This window comes from Dipteris shenzhenensis, chromosome 8, assembly GCF_047967505.1.
Source record: "Dipteris shenzhenensis isolate YYH24624 ecotype China chromosome 8, Dip_SZ_1.0, whole genome shotgun sequence".
Taxonomy (NCBI): domain Eukaryota; kingdom Viridiplantae; phylum Streptophyta; class Polypodiopsida; order Gleicheniales; family Dipteridaceae; genus Dipteris; species Dipteris shenzhenensis.
Window position 1 is genome coordinate 42,338,696 of NC_141603.1, and position 19,205 is coordinate 42,357,900.

At 41.2% G+C, this 19,205-nt stretch overlaps 1 protein-coding gene across 3 annotated transcripts in view; it reads right to left on the bottom strand.

Annotated features, from left to right (window-relative positions):
* The window catches only part of LOC147899535 (P-loop containing nucleoside triphosphate hydrolases superfamily protein), a 33,001-nt gene that overhangs the window by 5,206 nt on the left and 8,590 nt on the right, over positions 1-19,205 (bottom strand). For 2 of the 3 annotated variants that reach the window (XM_087377885.1, XM_087377884.1), the window contains exons 6-10: positions 15,124-15,193; positions 14,581-14,636; positions 8,657-8,707; positions 7,814-7,918; positions 7,662-7,706 (exon numbers count right to left, since the gene is read on the bottom strand). In XM_087377885.1, coding sequence (XP_087234011.1) covers positions 7,662-7,706; positions 7,814-7,918; positions 8,657-8,707; positions 14,581-14,636; positions 15,124-15,193 — 327 coding nt within the window. Of the gene's footprint in view, positions 1-7,661; positions 7,707-7,813; positions 7,919-8,656; positions 8,708-14,580; positions 14,637-15,123; positions 15,194-19,205 lie in introns of those variants that run through there. The other variant, XM_087377886.1, reaches the window with a different exon arrangement.

Sequence of the window (19,205 nt, forward strand, 5' to 3'; positions counted from 1 at the left end):
AAAATATATTGCTTCCAAGCACACTTCCAGCACGGAAAAACAAAGTCACTCTTGTTTGATTCCTAGTCCGACCAGCCGCCCTACACACAGGTGGTTTGTCGTAGACTTCAGAGAGGATGACTAGACCGGTTTTGAGAGGTTGCAAGTCATTATGCTATCTTGCAGGATTGCAATCCGCACGACATTGTATCGTGATATTAACCTATAGAGTGCAAAATGTAGGCAACACTTAACATTATGCATTGTGCAACATGAATTAAAATACAATGTACATACTTCATACTATATATGTAATTACTAATATAATCTTTAGTGACCTATATTAGTATTTGTAGGTCTCTCTATCGTTATCTCATCTCAAACAACATGCCTACTTCACGAAGACCACAGATGAGAGATGGACCTAGACAGGCTCAGACCCAGTAGCGATCTATCACTCGATGCATGAAGATCAAGCATGAAACATTTGCCACTCTGGGACACTCTTGTGTCACAACAACCTGCCCAGTCACTGTCTGTGAAAGCATGCAAGACTAGTGAATACTCATCAACATAGAATAGTCCCAAATTTTGTGTGGCCTCCTTCAAGTAAAGGAAGACCCACTTCACTGTATGCCAATGCTGTGGAGAATAGTCCCAAATTTTGTGTGGCCTCCTTCAAGAAAAGGAAGACCCACTTCACTGCATGCCAATGCTGTGGGCTGGGCTTGTGCATGTATATGCTCAGCTGGGAGATGGCATACTAAAGATCACACCGAGTATGACAGAGGCAGCCCACAACCTACTGATAAAGGGGGGCATCAAATGGGGCACTTCCATCTTCATAGGAGAAATCAAAGCCATTCAATAGTGTAGAAACTAGCTTGCAATCCTCAAACTGGAAGCAGTCTAAGAGTTGTCCAATGTACTTGGATTGACTCATCATTTTACCCCCCTCAACATATGCAAACTAGATGCCCAAGTAATAGTGCAATGATCCCACGTCTATCATTGCAATTGATTTCTGCAAATCAGCCTTGAAATCTGCAATTTTTTTCCATTCTAGCCCAGTGACAAGCATGTCATCCACATAAAGAATGAGGATTAAAATTCTGCAGCACTCTTTCCGACATAAAGACTAGCATTTGCAGGGCTGATCTTAAAGCCATGGGCTGTCAAATATGTATGTAACTTAGCATACCATGCCCGGAGTGCTTCAATCCATAAAGGGCCTTTTTCAGCCAGTAAACCTGATTTTCAGAACCTTTTTGCTCAAAGCCAGGTGGCTGAGTCACATAGACCTCTTCCTGTAAATCACCATGAAGAAATGTCAACTAATGAACCTCCCAATTTCTATGGGATGCAAGAGCAATGACGCACTGTATGGTCGTAATGCATGAGGTGGGAGCAAAGGTCTCCTCAAAGTCAATGCCATGTTGTGCATATCCCTTTGCAACCAGGCAGGCTTTGAAGCGGTCAACACTGCCATCAGTTTTTCGTTTGACCTTATAAACCCATCTGGTGCCTGTAGCACGCTTGCCTGCAAGCAAGTCCCACAACTCCCAAGTGCCCTTTGCATGAATGGACTCTCATGGCATCCATCTATTCTTTGCTGTCAAAAGCATCCCTGCTGTGACATAGAGGCTCTTCATTACAAGCAGTGGCAATTGAAGCTACACAATACACCTGCTATCCCTGAGGGTGTCCAAAAGCCAACGAGGGCCTGATTTTTACTGACTAATGACAGCCCTTTCCTCTTCAACTGTCTGCTCAATAGCACAGTGATCACCTAGAGGCATATCAAACTGCGCAGGAGCAACGGATGTGCATTGCTTGAAGCATGTAGCATTATGCTCTGCAATGGCTGTTCTGAATAAGTAGGTGATTGGCAGCAAAGAATCAAAGACATATAAGGCCTCAATGGATGGCTGTCTTTTGCAGTCCAGCCATCGTAAAGGCACATTCTCATCAAAAACAATATCCTTGCTTATGATAACCTTGCCTGTGCTAGGCTGATACAACTGATATCCCTTGCTTATAGAGCTGTAGCCAATAAATATGTATTTGATGGCCTTGTCCTCAAGCTTATGCCTTAGCTGAGATGGAACATGCGTATATGCCAATGACCCAAACACCCCCGCATATGTGAAATAACAGGCTTCCGGCCAATATGCCTCATAGGGTGTGATAGTCTTCAATGCCCGGGTGGGTACTCTATTGAGTACATAGTTGGAACACATGATGGCATCCAACGGTCAACCAACCAAAATTTGTTCGGCAAAGACTTGCCCTTCAGCATGCATCTGCTCATCTCCATCTTTGTACGATTTTCCCTCTCTGCAAGCCCATTCTGCTGCGGAGTATACAGCATTGTGCACTGATGAATGATACCCCGGGCTGCTAAAAATTCACAAAATTAACGGGACATGTACCCACCCCCCATGTCAATGCGGAGAGCCATGGCAAAAAAATGTCTAGAACATGAGAAGCCATTTGACTTCAAATGTGGAAAAGTTTAAGTAGCCTCCAAGTGATGCTGTCCGCATCGGCCCGCATACATCACTATGTACGAGATGCAACTTTCTGGATGCACCAACAGCCCCATCCTTTGGAAATGAGAACCTGTGCATTCTGCCCAATAAGCAGCCCTCACAAACATGTTTAGCAGGTGGATGAATGGGTGGGAGTGCAACCACCAAACCCTTGTAATTGAGATGCCCCAATCTCTCATGCAACGAGTGAGAATCTGAAATTACAGATTTAACACCAAGTTTGCCTCAGTAGCTGTGTTTCATAAACATCAAGGTGGTACAACCCACTGGAAAGTGACCCAATAAGTACAATACAGTCATCGTATTGACAAACACGGCACAACAATAATCATCAAAAAGAACTTGAAAGCCATTCAAGAAGATGGGTGAGATAGAAATGAGGTTCTTTTTTATACCTGGCACATATAACACTTCTAGAAGTGTAACTGTATCCCCTGATACTAAGGTGACCTTAACCTAGCCAATCCTTTTCATGGGATAAGATGCATTGATGGCACATGTCAATGTGCCACAATGTGGAGCAGCCCCCAAAGACTGAAAGAGAGATCTATAGGAAGTAATGTGCTTAGGAGCACCACTGTCAAAGTACCAATCTGACTCAGAATCTAAAAAGACAAGCCTATAGCATGCTTCTCTGGATGGTACTCGCATGTCACAACAAAATGCCCACTCATCATGAGCAATGTTTGCTACCTCATGAGCATGTTCAGGGGCAGCAGAGGCATTTGTGACAGGAAGACCTGTTTGCTTGTTTGCTATGCGCTTGTGACATTCAGAGATGTCATGACCTCGCTTCCTGCAATAATTACAGCACTTGCTGTTTTTTTCTTTCCCATTTGATGCGGCAGAAGTTGACCAAGTTCCAAAAGTCTTGCGCTTGCTGAAATTCTTGCCCCCACTCTAATGATTTGTAGCAAAGGCCTGTCTGCATGAACGGAGACAGCCCAATTGGTGCGGCTCTGCTCCTCTTGCAAGAAGAAGGGAAACAAGTTGATTGAAGCTATAGTGGATGGGAATTCAGGGGGACATATACACGAGAGAGAGATATCTTGCCTCATCCAGGGGGAAATAACAACAAAGATCAAGCATGTCATTGCTTATAGTAATCTGCATCCACTTCATAGCATAACTTTGAAAACGATCCATACGAAGACAAACCAACTTTCTTTTGCAAACCTGTATAACCTTCGAAGTATAATGTGAATCATCAATAGCTCAAATCTGACTGTGCCAATCAAACATTATTGCAAATATCAGCAAATCTGACAAAAGCCCCAAATTTTGAGAGGGCAAATGTGGAAAAGCCCCAAATTTTGCTGTAATTTTACAAATGTGACCAAAACTCTTGCAATGTCACTGCAATGTCTTGCAAATTTCACTGAATAAGCCCCAATTTCAGATCAAAGCAAGCAAATGTCACTGCTATTTGTGTAAATGTCACAAAATGACCTGCAGATATGAGAAATATCTTGCAATCTGCCAGGCAGATCTAAGTCAAGAAGGAGCGAATCCCAGCAAATGCTGCTAGAGCTCATTAGAGTAACTAGCATAAGGCCCGAATGACTGTATGAGTCTAAATATGAGCAAGAAAACCCTCAAAAATAGTCGAAAAATGCTCGAAATCAACTTCTAACAAGTCGTAAGGATTCGTAGTAGCAACGTCATGCAGCTGTTTGTACGGCCATACGACATTCGTACAATTATATGCACGGGTTTGAAATGGTGTGGGACATTGTTGTTTGTATACAAACAGCTCAAGATTTTCAAAAAACGTCGAAATTGGATCTAAAAAAGCCAAATAACTATTGATAGACTGTTTTCCTACTCCAAAAACAGGTTTTTGGCGACAAAATGAGGCCCCGGAAAATTGGAGCAAAATGGCAGGCAGGAGCACTGGGAGGCTGAGTAATGAGGATGGGGGGGAGGCAAGCAAGAGCAAGAGGCAGGCAGGTGCAAGAAGCAATGGAAAGGGAGTGGAATGCAAGGGAGCAAACAACAACTGAAGGAAACTGAGAACACTTGCAAATGGATAATGAGAAAGTACAAGAGGTGGCCAAGATAGCATAGGGGTTGACCAAAAAAGTCAACCTAAGGGTTGACTGATCCTACAAGGCACATACCAACGGTAACCAATGTCTGTGACAAGAAAAAAATAAAACATCGTTCTGTCATTGTGAGAGAAACCCAAAAGGTGAAACACCAAGCAAGAAGCCCTTAGCCGCCTACCGATTAGTTAGTTGTCGACCCGATCGGCTAGACCTATGTATTCTATAGGTGGGACCAACTGCACCAGACGATTGAGGAGAGTTAAGAGGAGCTCCTCTCTTTTCAATATCATAGAGCCTTTGCCCCCCCCCCCCCTCTCTCGCCCAGCCTAGCCGCCTCAACCCCTCCTAGCTTACTTCTACCTCCAATAGATCATGCCACCTCTAGCAGAACTAGTCATTGCGCCGCCAACAACAACCCAACATAGTTTTGGGGAGCCACATAGAAGGTTCGCGCACAATAGTGGGTAGCCACAAGCGTCGTTCACACATAGCTTCGTGTCGCCTCAAAGGTAAGCCGCGTTGCGAACAAGAGCGGGAGGATATTCTAGATCGTGCCACCAGCTCCTTCAACTAGCCCGACCACCCCTTTGTCAAAGTTCCTTGAGTCAGCCCTTCCTAACCTCCACTCTGGGTTGGGCTGAAACCCTTAGACCAACCCAAGGGTTAGTCTCGAGAAAATAATCACACTAAAAACCATAGCACCTTTCAATTATCTCTTTCTTTAGGAGGATTTGATCTCTATGCCTTTCCACGTTGGGAACACCAAATAAAGCAAGATTGAATTTTCATTCCTTGAACCAAAGGTTTTCCTGCCATATGCACGCACCAGTGTATCGAAGCTTTTCGGCGAAGGAAAAACCAAACTTTTTAAGCTTGGGGTTTTTCGGATATGGCCAACATAGAATAGCCTAGCCTCTCCTCAATTTCCCCCTCGAACCCACCGACTCCAGCCAACAAGATTTGATACGCTACAGTTACAACTAGGACACCATCCCCATATGCGCATATATTCTACTGAGGAGCCCTGAAGACACATCCTTGGTCAACATGAACAGATTTTTTCCTGCAGTAGGAGGTGAGAACTGAAGATGGATTGGCAATTGTGACACCTAAACTACAGTTTCTTGAAGAACCTGGGGAGCACACCGTCTCCATATGCGCATATATTCTACCAAGGAGCCCTGAAGACACATCCTTGGTCAACATGAACAGATTTTTTCTTGGAGTAGGAGGTGAGAACTGAAGATGGATTGGCAATTGTGACAGCTAAACTACAGTTTCTTGAAAGACCTGGCAAGCAGGCAATAATAGATGAGGTAATGAAAGCTTAAAAAGCTTCTCACCCTACTACTCAAGTCTCTACAATTGAAGATCTCATTCACACAGAGTTGCAAACAATCAAGAATGACGTTAATGTGGAGGTTGATACAAAGGCAAATAAAACCGATATTCAAGAAGAGATCAAGGAACACAAAGCCAAGTGTGACAACGCACTGAAGATTAGAGCTGAGGACTCCCTAAAGGCTGGTACAAAGAGAAGGACTCCTTTAGTGAAACTTTATCACATATCAAAGCAGCCGTGGCCAGCATTGAGTGAAAGGTTGATGATGAGGATGATTATGATGACGATGGAGCAAATAATATCCGACACTCCAGATGACATGCTATCATTACGCTCAAATCACGAAGAGATCAAGGAACACGAAGCCAAGCGTGACAACGCACTGAAGATTAGAGCTGAGGACTCCCTAAAGGCTGGTACAAAGAGGACTCCTTTAGTGAAACTTTATCACATGTCAAAGCAGCCATGACCAGCATTGAGTGAAAGATTGATGATGAGGATGATTATGATGACGATGGAGCAAATAATGACACTCCAGATGACATGCTATCATTACGCTCAAATCACAAGATTTACAGATCAAGCTTCTCCACCAATCATTCAAGCTGAAAGGGACTAAGGTATGGATAGCTGATGAACTTACACGAGCTCGATTGAAAAAGAAGGCAAAGGAGTTAGCCAAGCTTATGGCTGCTAGAAAAGATTGAAAATGGGAAGTATACCGTGAAGGCATAGCAATTATCAAAGAGTTTAAATCAAAACCAAAAGACTCTCAGTATTAAACTATGTATGGCCGATTATATTTTTCAGATTATTATGTAGATACTCTAAAATAACTCGAGTTGCTTTTGCTCTCCTTGGGAGCTGCCATGTGCCCTCCCTAAGCAGATGTACTAGATGGTTCTTTTGCTGTCCCGTAAACCTGTTGGTCTCCCGTGGACATTAATAGACTCTCTCTCTCTCTCTCTCTCTCTCTCTCTCTCTCGCGCACACGTTTCACATATTTAAATTAAGTGCATTTTTAGGTCAAACTCCTTCCTTTGCTCTTCAAATGTGTGCACGTTAACTTTGATGGCAGCATAGTTCAATTCGAGGCTAGGGGGGCAACACCAATGTATGTGCAGTGACTAGAGGTGCTTTCTGCAGAGACACTGAGTGTTTATTCATGACCACAGAGGTGGAGTCTCTTGACCACAATGTGGTCAGTCAAGGAATGACACAATCTCCTAAGACCCAATCTTCATTATTTGACTCTGTATTTGTGCTTCTTGATACAATATCTCCTGTGTATTCAATCTTTTCCACTCTGAATTTGCATATTTTTGCAGACTGAGCCTGTTCCGGCCCAACCATAACTCAAGACAATCGTCCTGCAGCTACTTAGAACGAGAGTAAAGAGTAGCATGAACTTTATCAGATACCAAGAGGTGAGGAAGTAGATCAAGGGTATCAATATATGCCATTCCATTACAATATCTTAATGGTTTCTAGTTAGGATAGCAAACAATTTTACATGAGACCTTCCAATAAAAGACCACTATTTGCAAGACTTCTATTTAAGTTCCTCCTTCAAGAGAGCTTTGGATACCTTCTTTTACACCTCCTACATTTTGATAGGTCTCTACCATCTTGCTAACATGTATCTTGGTAAAACTAGAATATATTCACTGGCAGGTCTTCCAAATTACAAGAACTGTCTTCATGCTCTACAAAGACTCAGTTTCAAGAAAACAATCTCACCTCTATTATGTCTTGAGCATTCAAATCGTCACCTCGAAACAAAGACTGCAAACATGCGATAACATCTGAATGAGGAATTGGCTAGCTTTACAAAGCACTTGTGTAAATTCAATATACATGAATTTACTGAAAAGGGAGACTTAAAAACATACCGACACATCCAGTCGTAGATAAAGAGGAGGAGTTGGCTCCCAGCGGTCAGCCATGGACTGTATTTGTTCTTTTTTGAAGCTATGCACATTCCTTGCAGCACAACCCTAAATAATAAACCAGCATCATCAAAACCACGTCTGCTACAAATGTTGCACGTTACTTTAACAGGTGCTGAACCAATGGATTACATTTCATTCGACAAAAACAATCCAGCCTACTGGCGAGATGATTTGCACAGGTTTACCTTTATAACTGCAAGTGCTTCTAAGGCTCTTTCAAAACAAAATCAAAATCCGTTCAAGTTATATTAGAAAACTTGCCCAATTGTTTTGAGAAAATACCTTTGAAAGTATGCATGGTAGTTAAAAAGATTGTGTGAAAAAGCCTTAGATGCATAGTGTAATAAATCACTATTCAATTGCATGCCAAAATATTCAAATAGAAACAAGGCAACCAGCTCCCTCCATTTTTATGTTTTAAATTTACTATGTCTTTATGATGATATCAAAAAGTGTACCATATAGTACCTAGCGTTACTTAAAACGTAAGTCGGTTCATACGAATATTTCATAACACACATGATAACACTTACTACAAAAGTATTCCCATTTGCATTTTCCGACAACTGCAATCTATATTTTTTGTAGACTACACTTAATTTTCCCTCGCTACTGAGACTTAATTGAAGCTTGCTGCTTGACTGGTTTCCAAAATAGACATAGAACAATTCAGGAAATGCATGACCAACAAAACAAGAACCACAATTGGCACAATGCGGCAATCTCATTCCCCAATGCCCTCCCACAAAGGACAAAAAAAGTTATCCCAGAGAAGGAAGTTACCGTGATATCATTGTATGGAGCCTCAAGTACATATACTTCATAGCCAGATCTCTGTCCAAAACCAAGCAATCAAACCAAATAGAACATTATGAGGAAACAATTTCAATAAACCTAAAGATGCACTTAATTCTTTCTTTCTTTTTCTTTTTAAGAAAGAACAATCTGTAACAGGTAAGCTGATGCCTGTAGCTTGCAAATCAAAATTCGTGCATGTGTCCCATGCAATAGAGCAATTCTCCTATTAATTCATTGATCTCACTTTGTTTGAAGGACGTTAACACTGCTCAAGTACATTTCCAAGGCTATCACTCGCTGGAAAATGTAAAAGTTTAGACACATTTTTCAACAGCACTTCTCGAGCTTCAGTAATGCTACTATTCTTCACATCACTCAGACATCCCTTTGCTGTGACTAAATGCTTTCAGATAGTTTAATGAACACAGAAATTTATATTTAAAAAACTAAGAGCTTTAAATCGTTTTTTATAATTGTACCCCACATGAAACTGCTTTGGAAACTTATACTTGTACATACCCTTTAAAAATTGTAGCTTTGCAAACTATGAGTACAAGACATTCTTCGAGAAACGTAGCACTAGGCTTTCGACCAGGTTTTGTACTCTTAAAGTCATACCTACTTTGGATGACTTTTGAATTTTGTTCCAAGTGTTGCATGAGAGCATCGTAGATATTGGCACGTTTGCCTTGACCTCCATGGGAACAATATCTAGCCTCAAGTCCTATCAGACAGCATGTAGCCAAAGGTGCTATAACGTAAAGCAAGTTAAGGCACTCAATTCAAAAGGAATGAGCAGCTCACACATGTTTAAGATACCTTCCCAGAACAGATATCCACACTAACGACCTTGAATGAGCTCATCACTGTCCCTACTACAAATCAGGTAGAAAGACAGAAGAGTAATGGTCACTAGCCTCACAGTGGAGCTCTTTGAATCATCCATAAAACACACCATCAGAAAATGGTAGAAGATAAAGTCAAGAAAACCTTTAAAAACCTTAATAACGGATCTAGCTGAGAAACTAACTGAACGGGATGTCTCTTAGGAGTCCAGGCACCACAAAAACCAATAGCCCAATGGTAAGGGTCAAGCCACCTACCCCTACAGCTGTATTTAGCGGGGCTTTAGAAACTACCCAAAATTTCCCCTTGAACACCAATTTAACCGATCCCTAGCACAAGGCATTACGCCCAGGTGAATACATAACCCAAGTTAGGCACAAACTAAGTAGGGTTAGGCTCAAGACAGAAGAGTGGGTTACCATAATGCAGCTGAAATTATTTCTCCAGATCTGCGCCAAAATGTAGTCATATTGCACCTCTATGTGGGACCATCTATGCATGAATCATAATATTGGAAGTCAATGCAATGCAGCTCTCATTGTTGCATTGGATTGTTATTGGCTAATCATGTCAGCCATATCCATTCTAATCCTCCTGAGCCAATCTATCTTATACACACAAAAATTTCAGGAATTCAAAATCCTTCTATCGATATTCAAACCACCACATTTAAAGGTGATCTATATATACCTTCACAAGACTACAATATATCCAATCTTACAAAATTATCTTATTTTCTAGGAACAAAACAACAATGAGAGAGTGGCAAAGGAGAGTGAGAAGGAGAGTTTACAAATGATATGTAACAACGCTAAAAGTAGAAACGAAAAACAACTTTCGGCAAGGCTATGGTAAGTTGTTCATCAGCACCCAAGCATAAGCTGCCATCTAGGTATGCAAAGATTCCAAAATCTCTTGGGTGACCCCACTGCTTACTAAGGTATAAAAACCAGCCCAATAACAACAATGAGACCTCAAAAAAGGAGAAGAAGAAGAAGAACTATGTGTATGTGCATGTGCATGTTTATGTGTGCACGTGTCAAGATTTCTTGCTACTACTATAACAGCGGCTTCAGGCTCGTTTGCCCAGTGCTTCCTTTGGGAAGAATTTTTGGCTGTTTGGTTTCCATCCTATGAGGCAAGGAGATGATCCTTCTTTTATTGGGTTCGTTACTAGGCACCATAGACCTTATGGAAGGACAGCAATCATAGGGTCTTTGGTGACCTTCTCTTGCCAAATATCAGTTATTGTGCATCGTGATGACATGCGCGGGACTTGGATTATCCTGATTTCTTGTCATATAATGAAGCCTTCTAATACTTGTAGCAAATTGTCCCCTTCTTTGGGACGCTTTTTGTAAATATAATGACTTAACTAGTTTTCACCCCCAAAAAAATGCCTTTGAGTGAGTGCGAGCGAGCGAGCGTGCGTGCGTGCGTGCGTGCGTGCGTGCGTGCGTGCGTGCGTGCGTGTGTGTGTGTGTGTGTGTGTGTGAGAGAGAGAGAGAGAGAGAGAGAGAGAGAGAGATCTTAAGTTACTTATTAAAGCAAAAGCATGGCTTCCCCATTTAACTTTTATATTTACATTCACGGATGTTAAACAAACCCAAAACAAAATGCCAAAGATATAGCAACTACAACGTAGAATAAATTGGAATTTCTTCGTTACTTTTCTTGATGTATAACCATTTTAAAGAAGCAAGATGATTAAGTTTATTAAGTTGAAAGATAAAAGGAAGTAATCTCCTTACTTATTATTCAGCCATGTCAAAAATGTGGACGTAAGGCATTCTTATGATATTCAAGGAAGTTGTTCTCATTTATCATAGACATCACCAAGAGTGAGTAATGCTAAAGATCTAAGAACCCGCCAAAACTTCCACTTGTTGTATAATTTAAGTTCACAAAACTCATAAGAGCGAATTCCTCTACCAAAACAATTTGAAGTTTTCTACATAAAATCTTCCACGTTTAAAAGGCTTGAGACATAAAAACCTCCTTTTAAGAAGAACAATCACAATTATCCCTTATAAGACCAATCGTTATACATAAACTCAAATTCATTAGTGAAAGATAGAAGTTAGCTAACACATCAAGCGTCGATGCCGTTCTTCCTAAGGCCTTCAATTGACGAACAATCAATCATCTCGCCTTGTACATGACTTCTTTAAAATGATTGGGCGAGCATGGCATGAAGTCACAATAATAAGACAAAAGGTAGAAGTTATGCTAAGGCCAAAAGACCGAAGGGAGAAGAGAGAGAGAGGAGGGGACGGGGGGAGGGTTCTATTCATCTTGCTACAATTGGTAAAGGGCCATTTTGGTTTTAAATCTTGCATTATGTGATCTAAGATCCAAACACACTACACCCTTTCTTGCCATTACATCCTTTGCGCAACAGTAGGTAAAAATCAGCCCATATTTGGCAATATGAAAAATTTTCAGGAAAACCCACACAATACGATCATTTATGATATTTAAACCAATACATTCAAGGAGTTGTCATAAGAGATCAACGTCCAAAAATAAACGATGGTAAATAACACTTCCATTACCGTTAAAACTTGGGTAGATCTCAAAAAGTCTTAAAGGTCTTAAAGTAATGAAGGTAAAGTTGTCTCACTGATTTCATTAGAATGACAAAGAAAGCATGACATGAAGGTACATTCAGCCAAGATGTAGAAGTTGGAAAGCTACATAGTAATCGAACAAAAATCTGATTATACATATTGGGCATTTAGTGAAACAAAAGAGTGTCCATCCAACGTTTAGTGAAAAATCAATCATCAAAATGTTGAGCAAATTCCTTAATTCTAAAGAAAATTCCACCTTTGTGAGATCTTCAGCTGGCAACCTCTAACAAAAAGTTTTTTTATTCAAGATTTAAAAGGTGTCCAATTTATTTAATTTTTAAGTAAAGTTAAATCATAAGTTCTCAACAAGAAATTCAAGAGCTTTTCTTTTACATTCTAAGATTCAATCTTCCAAAATTATGGGAAAAAGTGAGATTATAAGTTTGGAGCAGGAAAGTAAAAGATACTTCATCAGGATCTGATCATCCTTGTGCAAGCTTTCATTCTTGGCCAGCCAATATCCAACTAATGTATAGCCTTTCCTGGTAGGTACATATATCTAGATGGATCCAAGAACATGCCCAAACTCATCCTCTAAAAACACAACATAGTGCAGTTTCAATCTCATGATAGTCGCTCATAAGGTTGAAAACCATCAACTCCATCACACATAGCAGGGACTCGCTACTATGACATCCCCAATGGACGTCATCAGCGCCCAACATTGAGTATAAACATATGCTCTCACACATACAAATCCACACACCCACACATACTTGAGCACCCATTTATACAAAGTCTTCGTAGTGAGTTTATGTTGTCGGCACTCCGGAGGTGAGGCAGACTCAGCCATGACGAAGGCTAGCACTAAAGGAGAAGGCTGATCAAAAAGTAGTCCAAAATCTCTTCATTCAAGCTACAACTGCTTGTGAATTCATTTTAGTCTATCCCAAACAAGCATCTAAATCTAGCTGATAGGGCAATGCACCACTTAAGATAGAAAGTATTATCGCAATACCAGCACGCCGCAACATGGACGAAAACTTCACAATGTGAAAGTTGCATGTCTGTTAATACGGCATAAGCATATATCTAGATGAATCCAGGAACATGCCCACATTCATTCTCTAAAAACACAACATAGTGCAGTTTCAATCTCATGATAGTCACTCATAAGGTTGAAACCCATAAACTCCATCATGCATTGCACGGACTGCTACTATGACATCCCCAATGACGTCAGCAGCACCCAACAGTGGGTAGGTACCTTTAGAGCTTGTACACAGTAGGGAATAGGGGTTTGAAATCATTACGAGACATCTGCCTTAATAGTCTGAATTTCAAATGTAATTAAACAACTTAAACTTGGTGTTTGATATTAACAACCACTTGAGATATAGGACAACTCTATTTTTTTGGGGGGACAAGAATCAGGGCTGCTCTACCCTTTCTATCCATTGATACTCCTTATAAACCTACTGCTGAAGAACGAAACCTTGGCCAGTAAAAACAATACTATTTAAGCATCTGTCTACCTCTCAATTGCACTTAAACTTGTTATCTATAATTAATAGCTCGGAAGTAAACTGTCATCAATTATTTGGTTTAAGCTCATTTACATCTTCTACGCATTTGAGAAAGAAAGGAAAAAAGATATGGCATTCATTACCCGCTCTTCAAACGATCACAAATTCTTCAAATTTTTAAAAAATTAGATTGTCAACACGAAAATACTTGATGCACTCTGTTGACCACTATTCAAACCGATGGGACACTAGATTCCCCCTAAGCTTATCCAAAATCTAACCTATACTTCAACACTCAGCAATGAAAATATCACAACAAGATAGCCATAAAGCTTACAATAGGAGCTCATACATTTGCAAATAACGTTACATAACCATTGAAGAGCTACACCAAGGATTCGTGGAGAAAGAGAGGCATACTAAGATCATATCAAGCTGACCGCCATCATACTTAACCCTTTCTGCTAGTAACATGCTGATTCAGGAGTGAAAAGTCTCCCAAGGACATCACACTGTATTTTTAGAGAAAGACCAAAGCCAAAAGACGACCATGCTCCCAATGTTGACCCTGCATTTGAGTGTTGAACCTACTAATCGGCATAAGTTGCTCTTTCATGAAAGGCATATGAAAGCACTACTAACTTCCATCTCTAACTCTATCTAGTCTCTAATTGAACATGGGCAGTCCTAAAAACCATTGCTAATCAATTTTGTAATACGGACACTTCAACGTTTGCAAATATTTCATAGACTTTCTCAACAGAAAATAGCAACAATCAAGGGAAAATGGATCGATCACTGCAGACTGTAAGATGCGTAGGTATGACCTAAGGCTGTTGAAATACCTACAAGGTTCAACCTGTTTTTGAATACACACAATGGTTATAGGAAGACAGTGTTTGAAGACAGGCGCACATATTCTATCAGGCAGTGTACTCAATTCAAAAAAGACAAGAGGATATACCTTGGCAACTGCCCAAAATTGAGCAAAATCAGCTACCAGCACATTGCGGTCATCCACTAAGATGAGGCCCACATGCCAGAAACCAAGACGGTCAATAGTCCGAGCAGCACTGCATCCGCGGTTAGCCCAAAGAAAATACTCCGAGGATGATGTATCCTATAATTTTACGTTACCACTAGCAAATAGCCTGGTGGTACTATCACATACATTGAGGAAGCTGACTCTGTAGGAAACATTATTATACGTACTTCCCACAATCACAATGCAGTAGCACAAATGAAAACAAAACTCCTAAAACCCTTAAGCATATTGAAAGCTCTTCCAGGAACAGTTCAGGAATCACTGTAGAACACTTATGGCCAGGGAGTGAGGCATTAACCCTACAAACTCATCTGTCCACTAGCGAGCTCATTATTCAAATAAGAGTACCACTGAGGCCCTTCGCCACTCAATAAATATTCACACTTAGATCAAGAACCGTCATACAAACACGACAATTATATTTGCAGCCTGGGTAATAAAAACCAACATAAAGATTCATACCAATTACAAAGTTGAACATGCCCTCCTCCAGCGTCTTTCGGAAAGCTTTGAGCATGCTGGCACGGTAAGCCTGTTAAGAAGGGTACATTCATTGGTCCATCACAACATAGAATATCATTTACGCTGACATGATCCAATTGGAACATCTCATGAAAGTAAACTTTCTTTTAAAAAGGAGCATATCCCAGAATATAAAAAAATGCTGCTATGATGACAAGTACTGTCTAGAACCTTGGTACACTTCACCAACGTCAGTAACACTAACACATTAGTAATACACCTGGCTATGCTAGGATTCGACCAATAAATTTTGAACTAACATAAGGAAGTGTACAGCGACAACATTTGCAGTTTTCTAAACAAAGTACTACATAACAAAAGGGTTTTTGGGCTAAGATACATTTCAGTTCAAATACCCTGCCAGTAGCCAATAACAGCATTGTATAAGTTTTGCAAAGCAATGAGTTGAAAGTAAAGACCCCAGCAATGGGAAATCACCATGAATACATATATGTTCAAAGAGGAAAGGATGTATCCAATCTGAGAATAAGTGAAAGACGAAGGTAAGAAAAAGAAGACCACATAGAGAGGTAGAGAAAGAAGGGAGGGAGTGTGCAGGGGTGTGTGTGTTAGAAGGAAGAAAAGCAAGTCTTAAGTCCTGTTGGTACCCAACCTTGAACTGCCGGCTGGGATTCAAACAATTCCAGAATCTCTTGATGTCTACAAACAAAGACCCTCAAAAATACGATCATTGAGCTTGCTAAATAATCCATGGGAGAAAGAGAGGTAGCACACGAGTGAAGAGCAGGGGCGAAGGGGGTGTAGTTGGACGCAAAACAAAACTCATAAGAAAAGCAATGCTTATATCCTTCTCCATACCCATGCAAGGCTCATGTTCTTATCAGTCCCTACAAACACACACTTAGGTTGTGAGCATTTGAACTTGGCAAATACACATATCATAACAAGTACCACTCAGGATTTCTTTTGTCCAAGATAGACACGTGTTCTGATGATATTTAAGCAAAACACACACACAAACAGAGCACATGCACATGTAACCATGTATTGGGTTCTTAACTTCTTTGTAAGGCCTAGATTGGACCAAGTTGGTGAGGGTTAAGACTAAATCGATTAGGAGTGGTAGGGCCTAGAGAGGACTAAAAGGATATAGTAGAGGGGACTATATCAGTCTACCCCCCACTCATTGTACCTCACGTTTTGTTATGGAATGCCCACTCTTAATTCTTCTCTAGCTCCCCCACTTCTACCAACCAACCAACGCTCACCTCCTCCTACGTCAATCGACATCGCCACACAACAAAAGCCAACCAAAGGGTCTATTCTTTAGAACGGTCGGTACGACAACAAGTGTTAAGCTTTTAGGCAAGGTGGGAATTTGAGACCAAACACGTGCATGAAAAAAAATCTCATTGAGTTGATATAACCTCTGAGGTAGAATGAAAGCTTTTTATAATCCATAGGAACCCCAAGCTTGTGGATTAGAATGAGGCAGGCTCTGTTTGCTGAACTCTTGCTGTAGACTCCTCCTAGATCACCGAGTGCCTCATACAGGCTTCATTAGCTGCTCCCTTCTGACTGCACCCTCCTGGACACACATGCACTCTCCCACAGGCTGTATGTGTGCCCAATACAGGTGAGGGCTGATGCTCCAATGAACTAATATTTTGTCCCGCAAGGGGGGCCTTTTATAGGGCTGCAAAGCCCTCCAGTCTGGCCGACGAGACTGCTGATCTGGCCGACCAGATCCCAGTTTCAACTGACCTGTTACGGACTGGGCTGACCCAGTCTGTTGCTGCCCCTGTTTATATGGCTGGACTAGCAGACATGCTACACAGAGTGCTGACTGGAGATGGCCTCTGCCGCCATCTGCAGGCCTATATATATCGGCCTCTGCCCACTGCATGCTACGCATTTCCCCAGCTCATTTGCCCTGGATATGGACTCATGGCTGCACTCTTTGCAGCCCCAGAGTCAGGCCTTAAATGGGCTGGCAGTCAGCCAATGATGTCGCACAAGCATTATAGTTTCTCGTATACCACAAGCAAGGACTCCTCAGCATGACTACGATCCAATGGCCATATTTCAACCAAAGAGATGACTTCATTACTGATGTCTTACTCTTTTTCACAAGTGATCGACACGCAATTGAAGCACAGATTGTTCTTTCTTTTTGGATACGATTCAAGTTCTCCATTTTTGTTCTTTTCTTATCATAAGATGAGATGACAAGAACAGAAGATGAACTCGCATTAGCAGCATGTGCTTTAAGATTTAACTGTTAGTCCTCTCTACGTGCATCCGTGCGTGCATGTGTGCACCCCTTTTCCTGAGCAATACCTTGTTGCCACCAACCTAGCCTTAAATTTGTTCAAAGTGCCATTGGACGTATACTTTGCCATATAATTCAATTGATACCTATGACCTTCCTCTTAGGTGGTCGTGAAACAAGGTCCCAAAGCTTGGTTGCTCTAAACGGAATTAATCTCTTACTGCATGGTTTCCAATCCTCTTCGAGATCTTAGCTGGCCTCCGATAAAGTACGAAGCTTTGCAGCATGTGATACCAAAGCTATGCATCCAACATGTGCCCATCCTCAATTTGGATTCATCAAGAATGTCTCACACCCATGTCACTAATTCGGGAAAGTCTATCAAATAGAATTCTTGCACCAAAAAGTCTCCTCGTTATTATCTTAAACACCTAGAACCTGTATGAATTTTTGGTACCTAGGATATACCATTTCAGCAAAGATTTGGAGGGAGGTAGAGTCCAAAGAACTCAAGCATCATCATCGTGTGAGTCCCCATCTGTATGAGCAGAGGGAGGTCCCTAGATACCCTTGCCCTTGTCTCTTGACTTCGGCACGCTTAGAATATTCGAAACTGTTGTCACTGGCTCTTGATGACCTCTTTGCTCAACACAACCTTCTTGGTAGTTGGATCTACAGCTTTTATCGGATGAAGATACATTCCTTCAACTTTAATCCGATTTCTTTCTCATTTGATCTAGGATATAGCATGTCTTTAGAATCAAAACACAAAAATGCTTAGAGAATGTTTTTAACTCAATAAGCCTCCTCTGGCGCAACTCCATCAAGTGCTCTAGTCTCGTCCAACTACTGATGACTATTTATATATACCCAGATGAGTCTAGGAACATGCCCAAACTCATCCTCCAAAAACACAACATAGTGCAATTTCAATCTCGTGATAGTCACTCATAAGGTTGAAAACCATAAACTCCATCACGAATACAGGGACTAGCTACTATGACATCCCCACTGACGTCATTAGCACCCAACAGTGGTGTAGACTATAGTATAAACATATGCTCTAGCCTCTCACACATACAAATCCACACACCCACACATACTTGAGCATCCATTTATACAAAGTCTTCGTACTGAGTTTCTGTCGGCACTCCGGAGATGAATGACTTACCTACAGAGACGCCTTTGCGTGCATCCATGCGTGTGTTCAAAGGGGAGACATATAGCTTGCTAATGGCCTTGTTGGGGGCTGTTCTACTCTTGCATCCTCTATACACCTTTTGTTACCCTTTTAGAGCTCTAACTCATCAATTTCTTCAATTGATATCCCCATAATGATGCTTGCAACTGTACCAAGTTTGCAATCTCATATCTTCCAGCCTCCAACCTAGCATTATTGCAAAGAGTATGAGAGAAATAGCCACAAAATGCCAATCTCTTTGTTGATGAATTCCTTCAAAAAAGGTCAACACTTTGTTGGAGAACTTAGCTTAGACTTTAATGAGCTTGTCTCTAGACACTGAAACTTTGTTCAAGGCTTGGTTGCCTAGGGCTTCGAAAATCTAGACTCAGGCCTTGAGGTCAACATTTTCCCTTTCGACCCCACCCAAGTTTGCCACGTGCTTGAGCTTTCTCATCTCCTTCTTGAGCGCCTTTACTTTGTGTTTTGCCTCCTCTGCTTGGCGAGCTGCTTGGCCTCTAGAGTCACAACACCTCGAGCTTATAATTAACCGACAAAACCAAAATAAACGTGATTTGCTGCAAACGTGCTTGAGCTTCCTCATCTCCT